This window comes from Athene cunicularia (assembly GCF_003259725.1).
Source record: "Athene cunicularia isolate RWA chromosome 3 unlocalized genomic scaffold, athCun1 chr3_part1, whole genome shotgun sequence".
Taxonomy (NCBI): Eukaryota; Metazoa; Chordata; class Aves; order Strigiformes; family Strigidae; genus Athene; species Athene cunicularia.
In genome coordinates, this window is record NW_020799097.1 from 32,240,240 (window position 1) to 32,261,474 (window position 21,235).

The 21,235-nt window shown below is 34.6% G+C and overlaps 1 protein-coding gene across 5 annotated transcripts in view; it reads left to right on the forward strand.

The window, feature by feature from the left end:
- The window catches only part of FAM135A (family with sequence similarity 135 member A), an 81,457-nt gene that overhangs the window by 23,675 nt on the left and 36,547 nt on the right, over positions 1-21,235 (forward strand). For 4 of the 5 annotated variants that reach the window (XR_003397994.1, XM_026844779.1, XM_026844781.1 and 1 more), the window contains exons 4-12: positions 3,103-3,182; positions 7,198-7,337; positions 7,453-7,523; positions 7,847-8,020; positions 10,554-10,680; positions 11,056-11,209; positions 13,588-13,665; positions 15,876-15,925; positions 17,597-17,752. Coding sequence is in view for 4 of the 5 variants with exons in the window: in XM_026844779.1 (XP_026700580.1) it covers positions 3,103-3,182; positions 7,198-7,337; positions 7,453-7,523; positions 7,847-8,020; positions 10,554-10,680; positions 11,056-11,209; positions 13,588-13,665; positions 15,876-15,925; positions 17,597-17,752 (1,030 nt within the window). In the remaining variant the exon portion in view is untranslated. The remainder of the gene's footprint in view (positions 1-3,102; positions 3,183-7,197; positions 7,338-7,452; positions 7,524-7,846; positions 8,021-10,553; positions 10,681-11,055; positions 11,210-13,587; positions 13,666-15,875; positions 15,926-17,596; positions 17,753-21,235) is intronic. The other variant, XM_026844783.1, reaches the window with a different exon arrangement.

The window sequence follows — 21,235 nt, forward strand, 5'->3', positions numbered from 1 at the left end:
TAGTTGTGTATAGGAGAACGAAGCAGTGCTTATGGTACAGCTGGGAAATAGTTGAAAGTGACTTGAGTTTGGTTTTCTTTTTTAAATAGAAAAAGAAACATTGAGACACTAATTGAGAATTGTGTAATGAGGTGAACCAGAGATGAAAGGAAGATGAGGAATGCAGGGCTTGGGGGGAAGAGAGTAATGGGGCTTGATGCTTTTTTTTTTTTGATATTTCTTTTTAAAATTTCTGTCAAATGAGGACTATATATCTTAACTTTGGAAAGCATTTCCTTATTTTATGTATTACAAATGTAATTCCTTTGTGAATAAAGTACTCCGTTTCAGTATCATAGCTCTTCATTTGCAGATAGATCCTTAGTATATACGGCGATTAAAGATGAGTGACAGTGAATAATTTGGGTAAATACTATGTAGGAGGTTGTTTTTCTTACTTAAATATCTTGATGCAGTTAAATATTTGTTTCAAAGATCTGAGCACAAGATTTTGAATTAATGTTTACATATTTTCCCTGAGCTGAACTCTTACAGGACTTTATTATTCAGATTAACAGGTGAACATTTTATGTTATAAACTGCTTAAAGTATAAATCTACTGAAAATCAAATCCACCTGTCTCAAAAAGCAAACAATACACCTTCATCTCCCCATTAACCCAAATTAAAATATATCAGGCAGGTAAAGGTTTTACTGGATAAAGGGTAGAGTAGTCGGCTTTTGATTAATTGCTAGCAAGTAATAAGAGGAAAAGGAAGGATGTCCTAACGACCTTTTGGTTTCACAGATTACATTCTAAGCACGAACAGTTCTATTGATTGCTTTCTTTGAGGCCCAGATTGTAAACACAGTCACTTAATAGCATCTTTAGGGCAAATGAGTCTTATTGCATTAAGTAATAGGAATATCACAATGCACCTTTTTTCCATTCAGTGCTCAGTTCCTATTTTGCCTTTGTCTTTCATTTTACGTTGTTATAGTCCTAATTCATTAATCTGTCCACATTTGGTAAAGTTGTTAAGCCTTAATTAAATTTATGCTCTGTAGAGCTGTCATGCTGTCCTAAACATGAACTGAGAATGATGCAGATTTTGGCTATTTTAAAGCCTAAAGTGACCCAGTTTGGTAGGTTATGGTGAGACGAAGTAAAGTATCTGGCATGTCTCTGAACTACTGAGACAATGTTTAATATAATCCATAGCAATGATTTTGCGTTCTTTTATTAATAACTGAAGTAACAAGCAATATGTTATAATACTACAGGCTAGTCATTGGATCATGGGAAGATGCAGCTTGTAGTGGTAGGATGTCAGGCTCTTGATAAATGTTTACTGTGGATCCAGAAATGACACTGTGAAACTGAGGCTGGTGGAAATTTATCTCTTTGCTGAGGCCATTATACATTATAATGTATCATGTGTCCTCAGTATAGGTGAATGAGTCACTGAATGATGGAAGTCGCATCTGACCTGGAGAAAAGGAGTACATCAGCGTACTAGATTGCACCCTCATGGATTAATGTTTAGAGTGCCCTCTTAATATCCTCAATTCCTTACACTCTTGGAGAAGATGACAGTGAAAGCTTAATGTTGGGGGTTTTTTTAATCCAGTACAAAATGAATTAATTTACCGTTTATGAATCAGTTAAGGAATGTATATGGAATAACGCTTGACCTGTGCATTTTTAAAAACAAATTATATAATTATTAGTTTGCAATAGGCTAAGTTTTATTTGATTTTTAAGAGGTAGGAATCATTTTGCTGTCATCTCTTATTTCTAGCAATATTACTGGTTCATTAAGTATCTTCTATTATAAAGCATTCTTTGATATGTAGTTTTGACCAGACTAAAATTGACTTTTTAATTTTGTGGAAGGAAATTAAGCATTTTTTTTTATTGATTGATTGTTAGGCTAGTACACAGTTGCATCAGTTGCTAGTAAAATTCTGGATGGTCGGCTTTAGTTGGAAGTGTTAGAAGCCAAAATCAGAACAACACAGTAGATTAGAGTAGTTTGGATTTGAATAGTGGGGATGATGAAAATGAACTGTAAGGTTGTGAGTGAGTGTACACCCTGAGTGGAATACAAAGGGTAAATTATATAACTCGCTCATAAGGGCATTTAGGACCATGCTTCTGCCTAAAAAGACATTTTTGTCTTCCTACTCTCTACTTTTGAATGTTCTTGTTCCCTCCCTTTCGTTGGTGCTGGTGTTTGTGGAGCTGTGTGGTAGGTCATGTCAGCTCGCTGAGGAGCTGAAGCAAACCCCTTCAAACAAAAATAAATGGTCTGAAATGGGATGAGATAGATAGAATGTGTCATCTAAGGGTATTTATGGGTGCTTGTGTTTATGTAAAGACCTCCATAAAATCAGTATGGATGACAGGGATTTCATATATGAAAATCAAAGTTGGAAACAGTATGGAGCTGAATAAGATTAAAAACTGTTTAAAGATGGGGGCAGAGATCCAAAAGACTTTTGTGTTCATTTTTTCAATTTTAGGCCTGTGGTTCCTGCCTTTGATGGCGTAAGGCAATAGTACTATGTCTTAACACTGCAAGTAGTGTCATATTTTGCCTCGTGCGACCCTATATTTGTACTTTTTAATATCTGGTGGCCACAAGCAATGTAGAGAGTGTTTGGCATATGGTGTGTTTTCTGGGGAACACTGAGGAGGAGGCAGGGGGACACATTTCAGTTTCACAAATAGCTCCTTCAGGGGTAGAACTGGCTATAGCAGTCCTGTAGATGTGCTATGTGGTAGATCTTTCTGAGATCAATCTTGGTCATTCACATCAGTTCTCCAGTGTAGTTTACCATATATCGTCATAAATGTTTGCCCCGACACTGTGGGGCGTGGAAAGACTAGCTCTGTGTTGAGACTTCTTTTATTCATGTGTTTGGCTGCTACTCTGGTTAATGATAAAGGAAAAAACCCAACAGGATGAAGAGTCAAGACCAGTTTTAAGCTTCATAGACTTCCTTGACCTGTTCCTCCTTCCCACTCTCTGTTCCTGCCTTTGTCACTGTATCTGTCTGTATATGATAAATGAGATGTACTGTACCACATGTGTTGCAAATCATTGTCTTTTGCTTTAGCTTTTACCAGATTCGTACATCTATGAAAATTCCTCCAAGAGTTCCACACAAATTAGAAGCCAGCCTGTTACATGCAACTGGTAAGTGCAAAAACGTTTAGTAAATGTGGTCATTATCTTGCCTTGCTAATTAAGGGAGCATGCTTTATGTCTTATATTGTTATAACTAATATAAAAATATTTTTAGGTTTTTTATTAATAAAAATATAAGCTGTTTCATGATCTGCTGAAAAACTAGCTTGTGCTTAGCAATAAGCCTTAAAAGTTAATTACAGAATTTTGTTACTGTTTTTCCTCTGTTAATTCTGTTGGTATGAAAACATAGTGATTTCTTCTATTAGTTTTATGTTTTTTCCACTGATCTACTCTGTCTTCTCCATGTTTCAGGCTAGGATCACCAAGGGCAGACCTCATTTAAATAGATACCCCAAAGTAGTGGAGAACTTCAGATATAGACTCTTAAACAGATTGCTAAGCTAATTTTTTTTCCAAAGACTTTGAAAGGATCCAGTCTTGCCATTTTCAAACTTGCTCTCTTGCTATCTTGGCAAAGTTGAAAATAAATTTAACCTCTTGAGCAGAATTACCCACTCCCTCATCTTTCTTTTTTTTTAATATGGCACTCACTTCTGGTTTCTTTGTCCAGGCAAATTGAACCCGGAGAAACCTGCTGGTGCTCTCCTAATTCTGTGAAGCCCACATCTCAGCATGCTGTAAAAATGTGAAAAGCAAAAAATGAATTAATTTTTCAAATGTCAGGTGAAATTCTTGGGATTGCAAGCAAGAAAAACCTACTATAGTAAACCTGAATTTTTGAGGCTATTTTAAAAGTAACTCTGAGTAGAACACCAGTGGAGATAGTGAATTTTAGTCAAGCTTCCTGAATATTTTTCAGATTTGTGTGAAATAAATAATTCTCATGAGCCAAAATTACCCAGCTTCAAAGGCAAAGTTTAGTGTGGTTTAGGGATTTGAGCTCTGCTAAACTGATCCTTTAGTAAAACATACTTTTTTAATAGTGTCTCTTAATGATATGTTTAATATTGCTGAAAAAAATGTTTTTCCATTTCATGGTATATTTTAGAATGGTCTTCAGTTATTTTTTTCAGAAAGCTGCTATCTTGTTAGTAAATTGTGACATACGTGTTAGCTCTTTTGTCTTATTATTAGGCATAAAGGATGTAAACATTAAGACTGCAATTTGATGTGAGTTTAGATCAGCAGTACTGTAAAAAAAAATAAAAATCAGCCCGTGATTCCCACTGGCCTCTCCATCTTACCTTCATATTGCTTTATGGCCAGGGAACTCAACTGGAGCACTGATGCAGCTGACAAGCAGCCTTTTTACAAAAAACCAAACCCCTCCAAACCCCCAAACTGGAGTCCTTTTTAGACCTGTCTCTGTTTAGTTTTTCAGGTAGTTACTGGTAGTGTTTGTGCCACAACAAAGTGGTGAGAAGGGTACAAGCTGGTCAGTAAAAGGGCATTATTTTGTCCTTGTGGATATGATAGTGCTTGGTCTTGCTGAGAACTTCTACATTCCATTTGTTTCAGCTGTTTGATTTATTTAGCAGAGCTGGATGCTTTAGCTCTAACTCACAGCTCTTCTGCTCAAGGTGGTGGAACAGCTGGTGCCAGTTACTGAGACTGCTGTTATTTGTAGAAAATAGCTGCTATTAGGCTATGTGTGACTAGCACTGAGAGGGTTGACCTACTATCTGAAAGTGTCTGTTCCTTGTTGACCATAGAGGAGGCTGGACAGGAGCCCACAACTCTCATTCTTGAGAATGATGACCTCTCTTGGTTAGGTACTTCTTCCTATACTTTTCTGTCTATCTCTTGTTCTGTCTTCCTCATACTTATTTGATCTAAATTCTGTTCCCTTTTACAGCATTATGGTTTTCCTAGTCCAGGTCATTTTGCCTACTTCTGGCTTTCCCTAGTCTCTGCACAAGTCACCTCCAATTTCCTTACCTTAGCTGTGTTTCCACCTCTCCCACAGACTGTTTCTTTGATCTGTCTCTTCCTTTTATTTACCCAACTCAAATACACAGTCTCAGTTTTTCCCTTCTTCCCATTCTTTTGTATCTCCTTTAACCCCTTGCCTAGCCCTTCCCAGATCTTCATGAGGCCCCATGATACTTTAAATCCAGTTTTCTTCCATTTCTGTTTCTTTTGTCTTTTAGTAGCTCACTAGAATTGCTCAGGACCCAGAACAAGTGTCATTACAGTTGTGATAGGGCAGGCCACATGCTTTAGCACCAGCCTGGTGAAGGTCTCCTGGCAGTCTTGTAATTTGTAGGGAGATGTGATGCTCTAGAAAGTTAAAAGAAAAACGTGTGTAATTCTAGCCTGTATGAGGTTGTTTCAGATTTGAAGCTGTTCTGAATTCTTCCGTCTATCAGAAACTTGTGACTGGTTTGCATGAAAAAACAAAAGTCAGATTAGGAATGAAAGGTCCGTTTTTACAATGCAAGAATAAGTTAATTCCTCACTATTTTTCCTCTCTGTTGCTGAGATGACTTTTTGTGTGGATAGAAGCCAGAAATAGTCTTGACCAATCAGTATGTAGTTGACTTAAAAAATAGTAGTTCTATTGACCTTGTTGACCTCATGTTTGTGAGACCTTGCTGCCCACATAGATGTGGCTCAGCCTGTTCCTGGTGTCAGCTTTTCCTCTTCGACTCCTCTCACTCACTTCTGAGGGTGCCGTTTCACATTACACTGAAGTCAGCAGAACTGAGGGCTGTAACTCAGAGTTGGACGCTGCATAGGAAGTGGGACATTGGCCACGTGTCTCTGTTACTTCTTTTGTATCAGACCAGAGTGGGAGATCCCTTTTGCTGATGCTGTGCAGTTATATCAGATTGCGTGTTATGTGAAACCATACCTGCTTTGCCCTTCACCTGTAACAGATGACACAGGTGGATATAAGCTGAAAGTGGCATTATGTGTAGAAGAATTACACCTTAATGATTCAGCCTTTGTAAGCATTTTGTCCAGAATGCCTAAATTGATGATATTTATGAAAGCACTTCAGCAAAACCCAGTGTTCTTACTTGTTTCTAGTTTCTGAAGGGAAGTTGAACTAAGATGTTACGAAGATTGTAGAGTGGGAGTGTTTGCCAGGTACAGTGAGAGGCCTGTAGAACCCAAATCTATAAAGCACAAACTTTCCAGAAATTTTTTTTTTTTAATTTTCTGGATTCCTTTGAAGTAATTTATTGAAAAATATCAAAATACTTTAAAACAATGTTTTGCACCCCCTTTTACACAATTTCTAAGACTTTGTGTTCTGGAAGAGGTTAATGTTCTTGAGGTTGGTTGTAAAGGAGTAATAAGAAAGCGTTAGTATTTCTGTAAGTTGTGTTCCTCCAAGTTCCATCATGTGTTGTTTCACAGGTTAGTGCCCATCATGATATTTCCTCTGTGATAGCCCCTTGCTATTATGCTAAATACTTCCTCAATAACTGTTTTAAACTATTTCTCATTTCTTCTATGAGTCTTTTAACCTTTTTTGAGCAAAGGATTCCTCAGCCATTTCTGAACTCTTTTTCACAAACAGCCTCTGGACTGAAAGCAGAAGTGTCATATTGAATGAGAAATGTAAAGGTCAGGTGATACACTTGGAACTGGTCTGGACAGAGCAGTATGCAAAGATACAGAAGGAAAGAATGAACCACCTCTGTTCTTGATTAATTCAGTTGAGTGGTATATGTCATTTAACCTCTCTGCCTCTTCTGTAGGTAGCTAAAAGTTCTCAGTGTGGTTAAACCTTGCAAATCACTGTGAATGCTGGATGAAACAAGACATATTTTTATTAGAATTTTTGATGCCTAGAATGTCTTACTCCAATTTGGAACAAAGCAAAAATTCTGCAGTTCAGACTTATATTTAAAAGTAAATTACATTTAAAAAATTGATACAATACTTCTTTGAAATAAAATTCAGTCCTGAAATGGAAACTGCTGATACTATTGGTGTTACAGTTTTAATAGTCATCATGAAAATGATAGGAATGATAGTTCCACTTATTAGCTGCTCTGTGGTTTCCAGATGCTAGACCAATTGTATTAATACTTGTTTCTCTTTTCAGGTGCAGATCTTGCCTTTCCTGCTTCAATCCACGACAACATAGTTTGCAGTAAAACATTTCAGATTCTTTACAAAAATGAGGAAGTTTCTGTGAATGATGTGATGATTTTCAAAATAAAAATGCTGTTAGATGAGAGGAAGGTAATCTGCCATTTAACTTTACTATATTCAGATAATTAATTCTTCATTATATGCAATTCTGATTAGTGTAAATAAGGGACCTGAAAAGATTTAATGCTTTACAATTTCATTTTAGATTGAGGAGTCTCTTAATGAAATGAATTTTCTGCTAACATTAGAGCTACACTTCACGGATACAGACTATTCGTAAGTTTAATTTTATTAAAGCAACAATACATGTTAACTTTTTAAATTTACTAAATCGCTATTATATATAGTCATAGTGTGTTCATATTAGACATATATGAAGGTAAAAAAAAAATAGTGCCAGAGTCTGTTAAGATTTCATAACTGGTTTGTCTGATTCTGATTTCTTTTTTTTTCTGTACTTTTTTTTTTCTTGAGGGAGATGTCATTGCATTCCAAAGTATAGACCTATGCTAAATTGCTATCTGCGTCAGTTATCAATAACTTGTACTTTAAGTATGATCATTCTAATTGTATGTTGGTTTGTTTTACTTTCTTTTTAGACCAGATGATCTGACCACACTACAGCCAATTAGTAGCCGAACTTTAAAGTTGCACTTTAACTTACACCGGGGCCTTCATCATTACGTCAATGTTATGTTTGATTACTTCCACCTTTCTGTCATATCGGTTATAGTTCATGCTTCTTTGGTTGCTCTGCATCAGCCATTGATAAGGTAATCTTTTATTAATAAAATGCAAATAAATTATTGAGTGTCCAAATGGAAATGTTATAAAAATTGAATACTTTGGAAGGAGTTAAATCTGTGGCCAGTATAGTTATCATTTTGATGATTTTGGAATTCAGAGTCCAGAGGGATGAGAAACTTCTTGTTTTCAAAGTTACCTGGAACAAATTTTGAGGGTTTTTTTATAAGAAATAAGAGTAAGTAGTGTAGAAGAGAGAATACTCCAGGCCAGAGGAGGAATGTATAAATATCTGTATATATAAATATGCAAGTATAAATACTTACAGATTTTCTTCATCAGGAGGATCTGCTGCTCGCTCCAGTTAGTGACTGGAATAGGTGCCATTAATACAAATATGACATCTGTTAGCTATCTTCACAATTTTCAGTTATTACTGTAATGGCAGTGATGTCTGCAGATGCTGCGTTTGCCATTTTCTTAAAGTAAATGGAGCTGGAGAATTTAATTTTCTCTTAAAGCTTTTGCTTAATTTTTACTGAAGCCTTTTATTTCATTGACTTGTGCCACCCTTTGCAATCTCTTGTTTACCTCACTTATGTCAAAAGTAAGTGTGAAAAAGGGCCATACAGTCAGCCACAAATGTGAAGTGTTCTTTGCACAGCTTTTTCTTTAGTATATCCATCTTTGCCTTTTTTCATGGTCTTCAAATCTCTACACTGCTTCCCCCAAGTTTCTTCATATGCAAATTCAGGCCATGCCATAAATGTCCAAGCCTTTAGCTTGAAATATGCCTACTGCTTGTCCCTGTCTTCACATCATGGAAAGCTGTCTATGTATGTTAGCTATTTTGTGCTGTAGGACTGTGCTGGTTTGGAGAATTCAACTGGCTTTTTTTCTTTTTCTGTCTTTTTTTTCCCCTCCAAGTTAGATTGTTTTGGTGATGTGTTTTAGGCGTGGTTTTATAGTAACTGAACCGGCACATCTGAAAGGATGGCACAGCATTATTTGGGAGAGGAACAAGTACTGAGGAGATGGGAATTATCATAAGCTAGTATTGTTGTTGAAGACTTCATCTGATAAAATTACAGACTTAAAGTAGCAGAATGTATATGAAGTGTAAGTCACACTGTACCACAAGTGAAATTCAGGCATTTCACCTGTATTCTTTCCATCGCTGTAGTGTCAAACTTCACTTCATTGTCATAAAACAAAAACCAGGTTTTGTTACTAATTTTCAGTCAGAAATGTATTTGTCCCTGATGACTTTTTAAAAGGTTGCAGAAAATCTGAGGGTTTTCTTACATTTTTTTCCTCTGTTTCTGGCTTCTCAAGTGATGATACAATAATGCTATTTAATTTTAAACCAACTTGATAATAGCTTGTGTGAGGAGATACTGAATCAAAACAGCAATTTCCATGCTGCTTCTGTTATCTTTACATTAGAATGTTACTGATGTACACAAAATCATGTTAGGGATCCAAGTTGTCCTTTAAATCAGTTAGGGGTGGAGAGAGGAAGAAACCTTCAAATTTACAGTATTTTATTTCAGCTGGGCTACTCCATATTGTAATATATGGCACACTTTTCTGGAGCACCTCTTTCTGAAAAACCTGGACACTGCAGACTTCACTTCCCTTTGTCCTTTGAACTTTCTTGGGTTACAGTTTACTCCTCTGCTTGGGTGACACATTATTGGCAACCCTTCCTTTGCTAGGAAGGGGTCACTTCTTGAGTGCTTTCATTTTCAGATTAGCATCCAGGTTCACCTTCTCTCAGGAACAATGAATATTAACACTTTTCTTGAAAGAGAGGACATAATTCCATGTACAGCCCTAATCTACACTTTTTATTAACCTGTCATTGCTTCTTTCTGCCCATTATCTAAAAGTCTGCACTTTCTGTGTTCATCTTTCTTTCATTTTTCCCAGCTCTTTGTTCTCACAAGGCTACTGTTGCAGGATGCTCTGTCCTCCCAGGGGATCAGGATGGGCTGCTCTTCTCAGTGGGCAGAGATCAGGCATCTCTTAGGAAAACATCAATGGCAGTTTGTATGACAGTTTTCCAGCTGCTTGTACTGCCTCATTTCTAGGAGGTAAAGTCCCCACAGCAAATTTCACAGAAAATGAATTCTTCTTACCTGTTACAGTTCAAAATTTATGGCTTAAATTTTCAGGAATATCCTTTAAATTAGTTGAGTTTTGCACTGGAAATAAGGAGGAAGAGCTTCCACAGTCTGCTGGCACAGAGTCTGCTCACCTTCATTGTGAGAGATAGCAACAGTTGAGGGTAGTAATGTCTTAAATTTCTCCCAACTAGCTCACGACCTGCTTTGAAGAGAACTGCTTTAGAAGCACTGTTACCCTAGTGCAGCACCAGAGACTTAACTGAGGTATCTGGGCCATCCTGAGGGGTTTTAAAAGGGCAGCTAGGAACTTCCAGGATCTTACTGAGGATCCTTATTTCTACTACTTTTCAGGAAAATTCAGTAATTTGTTTTAACTGTGAGTTTTGTAACACATAGCGTGTTCTAATTGCCAGTTCATTTGTGCTTTTTGCAGTTTTCCTCGCCCAGTGAAGAACACATGGTTGAACAGGAATGCACCAGCACAGAACAGGGACTCTGTGATTCCTTCTCTTGAAAGTGTGGTCTTCGGCAATAACTACACAAAACAGTTATCAGCAGATGTAAGAATGTCTCCGTTTAAGATTTGATTTGTATTTTGTTGGGCGGTGTGAATATTGTCTTTTCTGCAGAAATATTGCTTGATAAAGAATGAATGGACTTTGTTAGAGTTACTTTGGTGTGCCACTGATAAGGTAAATGAGAAAATTTGTTCCAAAAGGCTATGTTACATGCTTCAGGAATACACAGATGGAATGTTTACAATATTAAGTGTTCAACCTTCTTTTTTAATATATTGCAATCCATTGAAAATTGCGGAAATGTGGATGAGGCTTGTGAAAAGAGGCAAATTGCTTATCTGTCTTTTCAGTTATTCTGTTCATTTATTGTACAAAATTAATATGTGTCTCATCCTTTTTTCTTTTTTTTTTTTTTAGGGTTGCAGTTTTGTTGTTTCAGAGTCTTTCCTTAGTCATGCTTATAATTTCCACTATACACTTTGTGCCAGTTTGCTGCTTGCTTTCAAAGGGTTACATAGCTATTTCATTATGATAACAAAGGAGCTCCCCTCTTCTCACCGAATTGAACTGGGTATGTTGAATTTAATAAAATGCATCACTTTATTGTTGATGTTTATTAAGAATACCCCTCTTCTAGACTAAACTGGCATTGATTTCATACATCTTCTATATCTAATCTCTTTGCTCAAATTGAGCTGGAATTTAATAACTCAAGAACAAAATAAAAAAGAAACAATTACTGTCACGTTACTAGTAAAAGGAGATAACAGCCTGAATTTATGAAAATACATATTTTTCTTGTTGGTCTTGATTTGCTCTGTTATTTCAAATCAGTATGTTTAGTGGTGAGAGAGAAACCTTCAATCCAAGTAGCATGCTACACTTGTTTGCTATAAGGAAACTTTGTTTATTTGTATAAAAATTGAAACTCTGTAAGCTTTGATTTGAGAATATTACAGTGGAAATTTACCTAAAAAAGACCTACAAGAAGAAATTGCTGCTGGCTCAGTGTAACTTTTTAAAGTTTTTAAAGTGTAACTTTTTAAACAGACTTAGTTACCTCAGAATTAGGAAAAAAATCTAAATAGACAAGAATGGTTTCTATAAAATTGAGTAGTTAAAATATGCTTTCAGAGAAGCTATTTCTTTAATAAAGTTAAAATTAAACTCTTAACAAGACAGTCTTATAGAAAGAAATTTAAGTTCTGTGGCCGTGAAATCTTCTAGTAACTACATTCAGTAGAATTAACTGCAAAAATATTAAGTAAAACATAACGTATGGAAATGCATGTTACATTTCTGTAGAATGCAGGTATATTAGAGAGTTTAGCCTCAACTTGTGAACTAGGAGAGCTGTGGAAGAAAAAATAGAAAATACATTGGCAAAGATGTTTTAGACTTTTTCCTCATCAAGCATACCACCCTTTTAGTCATGTAAAATTCTATGTAAATCTGAAAAATAGATTTATGGAATTTACACTAATTGTAGACAGCATTTATTGATTCCTGTATTGTTTAATTTGACCAATGTCAAAACTAAGCATTAGGAAACAATAAGATTGGAAATTGAGATATGAAAGTTATTTTAAAAATGTGATGTGGTCAATTAGTGATTCAAACAAATAATGTTTCACTTGTGTATTACAAAATGCAAAGCTAATTTAAAAAAAAAATTTGAGGGAGGGAGTGCATTAAAAATCTGTGCATAGAAAAATATCATAAACTGAGGCTTTTTCTTTATAGAAGTAAAAATACTGCTACAGTTACAGTGCAAAGAATATTTCTGTGTCAGTTATCTTAATCTTGATACAGAGGGGAACACCCTATTAAAGGAATGACTCAACTGTTAGTCTTCCTTTTAAGGACAAAAAGTGCTTTTTCTCAAATAGAATCTGTTGGCACTATTGTTGTTGTGAGGATAGGCTTAGACTAAATCTTGATACTTATATGTTTCAGTAGGACCTTCAGTTCCTGGATTTTCATAAGCTTTAGTGGAACTTGAGTCAGAACTTTTGCAGTTTCTGTGGGTAATTTAGCTTACCTTTAGGAATGTGAGTTTGAACAGAAATTCTCAAAATAAATATATGAAGAGAAAATTACTACTTACATTTAACATTCATTGTACATATTCTGCTGACGGTTTGTTTCCTGTGGACATTTTTTTTGTTACTTTTTAAGGCTCTGCTAGAATTACTTTGTTTTCTTATTTGCAAATATTTTTAAAATTTATTTCAGTTATTTTGTATGTGTTTTGATTGGGACAATTGATATAACAAAAAAGGACTAGTAATGTAAATATTAATTATGCTTCTGTTACCTTGTGCTCGTGAAAATTAACTAATGCCTACCATTAACACTAATAATTGTAAAATCCATCAGCAGTAAAAAACTGTGTTTCTGTGATGTCTATAAAGAAATTGAAGTTCTCAAGACTTCACAAAGTACACAAATGCCATTTGCATTTACTTTTAAATTTAAAGTAAATGAACTGTTTCATAGTGGAGATTTTGTGTGAAGTTTAAATGGGCATTGCAAAAGAGAATCTAATCTCAAGCCCTGTTTTTTAAATCCCAGAATTGTCACTTTTTTGTTTTAAATTATTATCTCTTTAATTTTGTTTCTTCTGTTTGCTTTGCTATTGCTCTGTCATATAATTTTAACACAAGACAGTGATTTTGCAGAAGCATGTGCAGACAACTATTGGACTCAATAATTGTAATTGAACACTTAAGTATTATTGGTTTCAGGAAATAAAAGATGCTAGCTTTATGTGTATCACGAGTGATAATCTAGAAACTACACTAAAATTATATGCTTTCATGTACTGATCTAACTGCACTAATTGCGAGGCTAGCAATAAGCTTTTTTACTAACTTTAGGCAAATAATAAATCACAGATGAAAAAAGGAGTGTAGTAACTAGTCATGTGTGTGCAATCCCTATAACTAGCCAAGGCCAGCATGCAGGTCCTTTATGAACGCCTTCTCAGAAGAAAATATCCACGAACCCAGAGAGACGCCTACCTAGGTATGTTTTCAAAGCAGGTGATATAACCCCTCAGATTTTTATTAATAATATAAAATTTTATATTCTTATTAATAATATAAAATATTACATTCTTTTGTAAACAGGAACACTATTTCACTATTCAGCCATAGTGAACATATGTTGGACTCTGAACTCTGCAGAATTGAGTTACTTATTTCTAGGCTGAATATAGATAATAAAATGAGAAATTATTACTGATTTTTGGTTTAGTGTTGTTCTATTTTATGAAACAAAAATGATTGAAAAGTTAGCCAGTTATCGCCATTTAAATAAAACAACTAAAAATTACAGCTTCACTTAATTTATCACAGACTCAGTTATTTAGGTAGTTAAAGACAAATACCTTTTTTTCCTGAGAAAACTTTCAGGTTGATGCTGGTATCTCAAGGCTTGATTCTTCCAAACACTATACAAGATGTTCTGAAAGCTTAAGGTGCATTTGTCCGTATCTAAATGGCCAGTTTTCCCTTTGGAGAGTGTTAGTGTTGGCCTGATGCTGGACAAAAGATAACAGTGCTGTTTAGGCACAAGAAAGTTTATGATGGGAAAAGAATAAAATGGCAGTTCAGTCTCATACTAGGTCACCAACTTAATTTTCTATAACTGGGTTTTGGTTTTGTTTTAAAAAGAAAACAAAACTGGTTTTTATCAGGGCCAGCAAAATTGTATCAGATGTTTGTTTGGGTGAACATTACTGCTGTAGAATGTTAGTATTTAGTTTCCTTTTGTCTGGTATCCTGTTGTCTTTTTTTTTAATATAACATTGTAGTTTGGGATTTACCATAATGATTCTAGACTTCAGAGTTCTAAATGTGGTTCAAAGCCTATTCTCAATTGCAGTGTGACAAGATAAATAATCAGTATTGTTTCTCATAAGTAAGCCATTTAGTTTTTTCACTAATGACAAAATTTGTGTGGCCCCAAACACACCAAAAGTAGTATCATATCTTAAACCATTTTTATTTATTTTCAGAATAATTATCATCAAGTACTGTTTAGCTATGCAGGTGTATGTAGTTTCTTTCAAAAACATTTCTAAACTTGTTTATGAGAACTTGATGCGTTTCTGCAATTTGCATGTTTTCTCAGAACTTTTGAGTTATGTGAGTTAATTTGTTTGGCATTAAGTTTAAACCTAAGGATAATGGATGCAGTTAGCTGAAAATCAATATATACTTACCAAGTCTAAGTGGTATCATTCAAAGACAAATTGAGTAAGCTCGCTGTTGCTGTTCTGTAAACCTATGTTCATTATCCTTATCCTAAATTTATTACTGTGAGTTTCAAAGCATCTTTTGTTGGTGTGTGTTTTCAAGAAACGTTGGGTTTTTTTCCTTAATACTGTGTTTTAAAAATGAATTTATATTTAAATAGTTCTTACAGACAGTTTTAGGGTTTATAAACTGTTCCCTTGTTACTGGTACCTCAGATGTAGAAGGAATTAAAAACATAGTACAAAATTATTATTTAATTTATCAGATTCCCATAAGTAGACTAGGAATGATTAACAAGGACAAACATCTTACATGAAGGAATAAATCTGTTTTCTTTATAAATAAGTCATTTGAGGTTCAGATCCAGTTTAAGCTGGCATACCATGGAAGATTGATTTGCTCCTAACGTTGAGCTGTTGAGAGGAAGATCAATTAAAGAACAGTTTTATTTAACTAAAATATAAATTCCTCAGACAATTAAAGAATTGTATTTGTGTTCACATATCTTACAAATCAGGTAAATAATATACCTGTAGAAAAATGGTATTGGAGTAAGTTATCTCTAGAAAATCTGAGGTAGAAGAGGAATTGTGTTACCTTGGATGTGAACAGTGACAGCTGCTGAATAGTTGAGCAGCTCTCAGTGGATAATCTGCAAACTGTATAATTTAAATTACAGTATTTTCAAGTATAATTCTGAATGGAAAATTGGTATCCTTGACAAGGTATCATGATAAGTGATCATGGTACTCAATCACAAACATTTTTTTTTATTAATTGTGTTCTATCCTCAATCTCAGAAATTATAAGAAATTATTTTAATGGGAGTTTATAATTTACTTGATTTAAAGATAACTGTGGCACTTCCTATTTGATGGGTTCTTTTTCATGTTTTAAAATTATTTTGTGAGATAATTGGTTTTACTCTGTAACAGAAAGTGCATTTTTCATGGATATGTCCTCTCATCTTTCCAGAAAACATAGATGTAGAAGTTCGTCTTACAGAATTGTGTGAAGAAGTAAAGGTACAATTTTTTAAATGTATTATATAAGTGAAATAACTATAAAAGTAGAGTATGCTGATTTCAAATACTACTTGGGAATAAACTGTTTGTTTCAGTAGTAACATCCTGTATGGTTTTTGCCAGCACTTATTTCAACTCTTCTTCACTCAAAAAGAAATTGTTTAACTGACTCCACAATTATTGATCTAGTGGCTTAGTGTGTCAGTAGCCATGGTAACTTTTGTGTATCATGAAACTGGATATTATAGAAAGGTGGATTACTTGTATTAAAATCACATTTTGAGTTTTCTTCATGTATAATTTGAATTATTTTAAATGGTATCAAATAACAACATTAGAAGATCAAGCAGTAGTAGTAAGTTATATAAAAGCAGATTATCCAAGTGATCCCCTCATCTTGAAGGGCTTGTCCTGATGCTGTCTTTTCCTGTTTTCCCTACATACTCAAGAAAACACTGTCTACTTCAGATTACTTTGATTTGTCTCCCCATTCTCTTGTTAGAACTAGCCCCAGCTGAATAGCTAATTTTCTTGTCACAGCAAAGTTTAAAGCACAGATTTTAAAACTTTTTTGAAAAGTGGTCCATGCTTTGCTGCTGAGTGGGCTGTCTGTCCAGCTTTTGAAGAACAGTAGGCTTACTTTTCATTACTGTAGTAGTAATATAACTGCGGGGAAATGTAATACTGGCTTTAGAAGGTTAACATTTGTATAACTGGAGACAAAGCCAACACAGTTAGCTCTCTGTGGGCAACTAATAATCTTATTTTGTATATTAAAAGGTTTTTTTACATTTAGTTCTGTGAATTCTTTAGTTTCTCCCTTAGCTTGCTGAAGTATATTTTTTCCATTTTCTCCTTTCTATTCTTTTGTGCACTTCTCATCAAAAGTTCCTCTTATTTCCACTCCCACCTGCTACGCTGGTGTTTCAATATTTGCTGTCCTTTTTTTTAATTACTTTTTAATGTTACTAGAGTTGGGTCTTTACTATCTTTATCTTTACTCTTTTATCTTTGCTTTTTGAACCCTTTGCCTCAGTGCCTTATGTGCCTGCAGTGAGTTTCTGAAAAACTGTATTTTTTTCTAAAATGGCAGGGAACATAACCTTAGCAGTCTACAACTGACTGGTGTAGGACTGTGTCACAGGATTACAGTACATTGCTAAGAAAGAAAAACTTGTGTCACATTGAATTTGGCTTGGGGTGATCTGGTTCTAGGAAGCCTATATTGTAACACTGTTTCCTGATTATGCTTTAAGTATACAGAGAGATATATCTATATAGCACCATATAAATGTTATTGTGACTATTCTGAAATGGAGATGTCTCTTACTAAATTTTTACAATTGTATCAAATTTGGACTAACATAGTGAGTATCAATTTTCTGATTCCTGTTCCAAGCACACTGTAGTTTTGCATGTTAGAACTCAGTAATTGTTGCCATAAATTGAATTACTGCTTTAATTTAAGGTCAGGAGTCCTAATTCTAAAAGAGAAGTGGATACTGTTTAGAGCAACTTAAAATAGATTAATTCAATTCTGATGCTTAGACAAAACAGTTCTCATTTGGGAGTTCTTAAAATTCTCAGTAAGATCAAGTACACCTTTTTGATTCTTGTCTGTACATTATGATCTCATCTGTTAACCATGTAAATATTTTTTCCTGACTTCAGAAAATGGAAAATCCTGATGAACTGGCAGAACTTATAAATATGAATCTTGCTCAGCTTTGCTCACTTCTAATGGCACTCTGGGGACAATTTCTGGAGGTCATTACCTTCCAAGAGGAGGTCACAGCATTGCTAGCACAAGAGCATCACACATTAAGAGTAAGTATTGAGTCTGGCTTTAGAAACTCTGCCATGTTCATACTCTTACTGGGACACATTGTTACAGAAATGTGTATCAAAATGAGACTCCAGATTCCAATTTTTCTAGTTTTATTTGAGAAAACTAGTTGGAATCTTAACGGGTGATGTTGTATTGCATTTGTTAGTTTGTGTATCATTTTGCTAGAGCTTATTCTTTAAATAAAATACATTATTTATGTTTACAAACCAACTAATTTATTGATCTTTTGAATAAGAAATACAGTTCAGTAGGCAAATTGAAGTCTGTGGAATAAGGTGGATTTGTGCAGAATGATGAATTTTTCTGCAGGAGCCATGCCTAGTGCCCACTCTACATTTTACTTCCCTACTGTATTTAGCCTGGCTGCTTACATCATAAAACAAAATGTAATTTCCTTCTGAATTAAGAATTTATAACATTCATAAGCTTTGAAAAGTCTCTTACGTGGAATTTTATAAAAGAAGAGATGTATCAGAAAGGATCTGGCATGTGATTATGTGGGTATATGTGTAAAAATATTTATAGTGAGTACCTACACACAGAGTTGATCTCTATATGCATATGTGCAGTTGCTGTGGGCTTCTACATGCAAAATTACAGCAGTGCTAGTTCCCATAGTGAAATATTTCCAAGTGTAAACTAAAGCGTTAGCCTTACTTTCTAATAAATATATTTTTCCCTCCCCTCTTCTGTGGCCAAGGATTTGAAGAAACCTAACATGCTAAAGTTTTCAGAGAGTAAGATTCATTAAAACAAAACAAATAAACAATAACACCTGCCGCCCCTACTTGTCAAATACACAGCTTGATCTTCAGCTGGTGGGTCTTTGCTGTCTGACATCACCATCTGTGCATTTATCTCATGTATGATGTAGAATAGGTCATATTAAGAGATTTTCTGGAGGTCCTTCTTGTAAAACCATTTACAGAGAGCTTGTTAGAAGGTGTAGTTAATGAGAATACATGTTATTAGTGCTTTGTAATAGTTACAGTTCAAACCAAAGTGTATTTTCAGGCTTTAGTTCTCAGAGATTTGATTTGTCTCACCAGCATTTCTGTCATTTGCATCAAAACCATTTCTGTTTTGGTTCTGGAGGGGAAACCTATGAAGGATACTTGGACTGTGGTCTTATGTATGGACTTGATAAATCACATTGTTTAACGAGGGAACAATGGTTGTGGAAATGGCCTATTCTGGAGAATAAATGGAATCTTTCAGTAAGAGCGCAAGGTTTATTTGTTGAGACATGCTAGATGTGGGAAAGTGTGATCATTTTACTGGTTATCTATGAATCTTACTTACCTTCCTGTTCTTTTTTGTATAAATTCAAGTGAACTGGTAAAGGTGCAAAATGAGAATACCGTTTCACTTAACCTGCACTTGCATTCAACTGCTGGTATGTTAGTGTTTGTACAAGTATGTATTTAGTAAAAACAAAAGAAGTATTAAGATTTTCATTTTTACTGCTCCAATATTTTTAAGAAAAGATGCTGCTTATAATTGTTTATGTAACTTCTTAAATGTCATTCTCTCTAGCTCTCAAATACCTTAATTAGTGAATTTTACTGCAGTTATTTTAGGGAGTATAAATCAAAGTAGTTTATTATACTATGTGAATTGAGATATACTTTTCATATGCACAATATCGGTGATGCTTTTGAGTTTGCACAAAATTCAAATAGGAGTTCCCTTCCTCCTTCTTTTTTTTTTAAAAAAAAGTATAGTTTTGTTTTATGCCTGTAGCTGTTATGCCCACTTCTGTTACCTGTCACTATGTCTAAATAAACATTTCTAAGTTGAGCTCATAGGTGACCCTTCTTATAACTGAAAAAGGTGAGCTGAAATTTTATTTTTGAAAGAAGTGGCTAATTGCTATTTTTTTTTATTGAGTTCTGCAGTTACTGGATACTTCTTTATCTACCCAGACATCAAAGACTGAAAAGGAGATGCAGGACATGGGTAGTCTTAAATACCTTTTTATTTAGGGCCTGATAGCAAAGAGCAAGCAGGCTGACTATTTAAGAATCGAATAATATGGCATCAAGAAGGAAATTTTACCTGAGCCAACTTACAGAGAACCAGCAATGTGATGTTACTTAATTTAAAAAACACTAATTGGCAAAGGTGACACTTGTTTTCTCTACTTCAAGATGTGAAGAGTTTGTCCAACTACTTTGCAAATACATGTAATTAATATCTGTGTAAGAAACCAACACTCTACTGGCCTTCCCACGTGGCAGTAGAACAGGAGCCAACAATCCATAAACTCAGTAAGCCTTTCAATTAAAAAGAGACAGTAAATTCGAGCCTTGACTTTTCTAAGAGTATGTTTGGTTGTTGATTTTGGATCTTGTTTTGCAGTGGTTAGTACAATAACTTGTAATTTGTATTAATAATCTCTTGAGAATTTATATTCTGAGGATTCATATAAACTTCTCTTGGAAAACCTACACTGATCATGTTTCACTAGATGTGTTATCTACACATATCGCATGAAGCAGGCTTTCTGGTTACTGAATTTAGTTGAAATTTGAGAGATGACCTAATTGATTTTCCTCTTGAGAGAGTATCTGTCCTTTCTGGAATAAGATTTTTGTACTATACAAAATTCTATTCTTCTAGATAATCCTTTTTAATTTGGAAATCTAATGGATGGAAAACATAAGTGGAAATCACTACTGGATGCTAAATCTCTTTTAATTGCACCTTTTCATCTTGCAATATTTCCAGACTATACCCTCCACGGGAAATTTCTCCCTGGGAAAGTTTAGTATTAATCTAAGATAAATTAACCCTTTTAGAGAGTAATTAATCTGGTTTAGATATTTGTGTTAAAATACCCCCTAAGAAATGCCTGTCATATGTATTTGGTCACATGATTTTCACCCTCTTTGTGTAGCTGCTTATAAAACAGGTTTTTCTGCTGAAGGGTTGCTAGAAAATAAGGTTACAATGAAAGAATATATTTCAAGTATTTAAAATTATTATTTTAATAATTTTTCTTAATTTTACTTTAAGTATTTAAATATTTTACTAGTTTCAAATACTTTGAATATTAAGCACCACATAAAAAAATCAGGAACATCCACCAGCTACATTATCACGCTGATAAATTTTACACCTGCATTTTATTGAAAACACTGTTTGGAGTATGTTACTTTGTATTACAAAAAGTTTGCACACTGAACTAGTTCACCTCTTTGCTCCATGGTGACATCTTCTGGTAGGTCTGAACATGCTTTTACAAAATGATTTTTAGTTTGTTTAGTCCTGAAGTATGAGAACTGAGAACTAAGATCTCAGACTGCTACTCATAAATGTGCAGGGACTCAGTATGTATTCCACGGCAGTTTTTCTATCCGATTTTTTCCTCCTCTTCTGTTTACATTGGGAGGACCATAAAAAAACATAATTTTGGGAAGTCTGTAGGGATTAGGAGTAGCAGATACAATTTCCTCCTA